We start from the raw sequence: 3201 nt of genomic DNA, 5'->3' as shown, positions 1-3201 counted from the left end.
TCAGACCTCACCAAGTCATTTCCCACCCACGGATGAACAAACTGAGACCCCCCCACCGACCCCCCGCCAAGAGGTCACTGAGAGTGACTCTCCAGCCTGCAATAGCTGAGTCTGTTTCGTGTGGCCTGTCCCAAACCAGAGGACCAGGGACCTCCCCTAAGAGTCCACCCCCTTCCCTTGCCCTCCACCCACCCTGCCCCTACCCCGGGCATCATCCTCACCCAAACTGGGGAGCCCAGGAAGGCTGGGAGTCTTCCATTTGACATCACAGAGTCCGTTGCCATGGGAGACCTGCAGACCCGGGCAGGGCAGAGCCCTGCTGCACAGGGGACCCAGCTGCTCCTCCCCCACCTCGCGGGCCCTCCATGGAAGCCTTGGTCTGTGCATTCTCTGAGCTGCGCATAAAAGGTGCTGGGCTGCGGGGAGTGACAGCTGGAGAGATGCCCTCCTGTCCCGGCCTGGGCCCAAAGCCACCAGCGTGGCCTCCAGGCCATGCATGTTGGGAGAGGGGAATGGCCAATGGTCTAGGGCTGTGTGGTCCTGGAGCCACTGTGCAATTTCTCGACTGGCACCAGAATGCTTTTTCTAGGACAGGGGGCAAAAGAGGTGGTCGGAAGGGCCTGAAAATCCTGAGATCTTCATGCCATGGTCTCCGGCTTCTCAAACCTCCCTGTTGGTTGGGGAAGGGAAGAGGATTAATATGTTTGGTGGGGGTTGGCGGAGGCAGGGGACTGAGCCTGCTGGACAGACAGGTAGGCCCAGGCTCCGCAAGCAATGGGTGGAGTCCCTTCCACGAGCTGGTCTTAGGGCATATGACTGTGTTCTCCCCTCATGGCTGCAGCCTGTCAGCCACCACCCTCCTGCCCTCCCCTCTGCAGATGCAGTGAGCCGGGCCCAAGAACATCCCAGCCACCCCGACACGCCACCCAACATCTACGAGGGGGGCCTGGGGGCCCAGCAGCAGTGCCCCAGTGCCCAGGGAAGCAAGCCCAAGAATTTCCGGCTGCGCCATCTCCGGGGCCTGAGTCTCTACTTGCCAGCCCACATGCAGCCGGCCGGCCAGTGTGAGAGCCAGCTCATGGCCAGAAGCTGCCTCCCACGGCCCGAGGGTATGGCCTGGCCCCTAGACCTGCCACATAGGACTCTGGGCCCAGGTGACAGCCACTGCTCAGTCCTTCTGGAAGCTCAAGTGCCTGGGGACAGCCTGGGAAATCCAGGTGAGGCAGGGCTGGGGAAAGGAGAGAAAGACCCAGAGAAGGGTTGGTTGGGGTCAGATGGACCCAGACAGACCCTTCTTCACTGCCAAGGTTTCTGCGTTCCTATCCCAGCTCTGCCTTCAATGAGGGACCTCTAACAACTAACTCCCCACCATCACCCCTACCGCCCCATACCCGCCTTCAGTTTGCCCACTTGTAAAATGAGGGGGCTGAGTTAGACAAGGGTCCTGCCAGCCTGAACCAGGTTTCCTTCTTCCTCCTCCCTCCCTCATGGGCTCTCTTTAAGAACTGCCCCTCCTAATCTGAAGAAGGCCAGGTTTGGCGTTGGGGGGGGGGTTGGGGGGGGTCAGAGGACGGGCTAGCAGCCTCCCCTGGGTTCCTCCGAGTGACTCCTCTCTCCCCACTTTCCTCAGCTTCCAGTTCCAGCGTGGACCCGGCCAAGGGTGCCCCCTCCCAGCCTCGTCCCCCAGAAGGCTTGGGGCTCAGGCCCAAGAGGTCCTGGGGGGCCTCAGAGGAGTCCACATGTCCCTTGTGCAAGAGAACCCGCTCTGGGGCTCTGGAGACCATAGGGATCTGATGTCAGGGCTGGCTGTCCCAGCTTGGGACAGGAGGGAAAAGGATGGCTCAGGAGAAGGAGGCAGGTCCAGAGAGGAAGGGCTCCACCCCTACTAGGAGCCACCCCAGAGATACCCCAGCAGCTGCCCAGCACCAGAGGCTGGGCCTCAGGAAAACTCAAGAGGGGGGAGGGAGGAGGGAGGAGGTCCTGTGGGAGGAGCAGAAAAAATAGAAACCCTTGCAGCCTGCTCCAACTCAGGTCAGCCACCTGTACCTGGAAGGTCAGGCTGAGCACACTTGGGCTCCCAGGAGGCTGGGAGGCCCACAGGTCTGATATTGATAAAAGCCAAGGCCTGCACCTTCTTGCCCCTGGCTCTGTCTGTGGCGAGGTCAACGCAGAGAAACCGTCTCTCAGAGAAGCTGCCAGCTGCACGGAGACCAAAGTTCTGGGTTGGATCCAGGGAGGATCCAAGGTGCTCCCACCCTTGGTTGAGGAGTGAACACTTTCCTCTGGGTGAGACACCTGCAAGGTTCCTTGGAAGGGCTAGGTCTCAACAGACCTAAACGCAAGGCCTGGGATTCTGGCCGAGGCAGCGGAGGACAAACGAAAGCAGAGAGCAAGTTCCCAACCTGGGCAGAGATGGTGGCCTGAACCCCACGCCTCACCCAGGCCTTGGTTGAGTTCACTGCTCCGTGGGGACCCCTGGCCACCCTGTCCGTCCAGGCAGGGTGGGCACAGCCCGTCTCCCTGCTGGGCTGGACTCCAGGCACCTGAGCTTGGACTCCAACATACCAACGTGTCTCAGCATCAGCTCTATTGACATCTGGGGCTGGATCTTTGTCACAGTGGCTGTCCCTATATCTAGCAGCCTCCACCCACTGGATTCCCATTGCATTCTCCTCCCACTGTCACAACCAAGTATCTCCAGACAGTGTCTAATGTCCCTGGGGCGGGGAGACAGAATCACTCTGGGTGAGACCCTCTGCTCTGCATCACTAAAACTCAGCCCAGTAAGGACGGGATGGGAGGGTCTGGGTCCATCTCAATGCCCCCCTGTGTGGCTGACTTCCAGTCCTGGCAATCCAGGTCGGGCTAGGACTGAGGTGGCCCCACCATGGGCTCCTGGCAGACCGCATGTAATGATGTCAAGGACACTCTGGACACCTGGGTTCCTTCCAGATGCAGGGGAATAATTCCTCAGGGCCCCTCCCTGCCCCTGTACCCCAGTCCTACTCTGGGACAGCAGATTCTGGAGACTCAGGTCCATGGGTGAGTGTGGCCTTGAGCAGTGGGAGGCTGAGGTGGCAGCAGCCAGAAAGCACCCCAAGAAGGCTGAGGAGCGTAGGTGTGTGAACCCTCCAGATGGGTGGGACAGGGACAGGGCCGCCTAGCGGGTCTACCAGACGAGCCACTGGGCAGTGACAAAAA

General features: G+C 60.5%; 1 protein-coding gene across 1 annotated transcript; it reads left to right on the top strand.

The window, feature by feature from the left end:
* The first annotated feature begins 286 nt into the window (after window positions 1-286).
* Window positions 287-2130, top strand: C8H16orf90 (chromosome 8 C16orf90 homolog). The gene is made up of 3 exons (XM_029948839.1): window positions 287-408; window positions 879-1217; window positions 1631-2130. Exons 1-3 carry the CDS (start codon window positions 366-368, stop codon window positions 1792-1794), a joined length of 546 nt encoding a protein of 181 aa, XP_029804699.1. The 5' UTR covers window positions 287-365; the 3' UTR covers window positions 1795-2130.
* The last annotated feature ends 1071 nt before the right edge of the window (window positions 2131-3201 follow it).

The sequence above is a fragment of the Suricata suricatta genome, chromosome 8 (genome assembly GCF_006229205.1).
Source record: "Suricata suricatta isolate VVHF042 chromosome 8, meerkat_22Aug2017_6uvM2_HiC, whole genome shotgun sequence".
NCBI classification, from domain to species: Eukaryota; Metazoa; Chordata; class Mammalia; order Carnivora; family Herpestidae; genus Suricata; species Suricata suricatta.
Note: the sequence above shows the minus strand (reverse complement) of the source record. Positions and strands in the feature narration are given on the sequence as shown.

Coding starts and splice junctions, on each gene's coding strand:
- C8H16orf90 (XM_029948839.1), top strand. CDS start 366: ATGGAAGCCTTGGTCTGTGCATTCTCTGAGCTGCGCATAAAAG. Junction 409..878: donor CTCTGAGCTGCGCATAAAAG/GTGCTGGGCTGC, acceptor TCCCCTCTGCAG/ATGCAGTGAGCCGGGCCCAA. Junction 1,218..1,630: donor GGACAGCCTGGGAAATCCAG/GTGAGGCAGGGC, acceptor CACTTTCCTCAG/CTTCCAGTTCCAGCGTGGAC.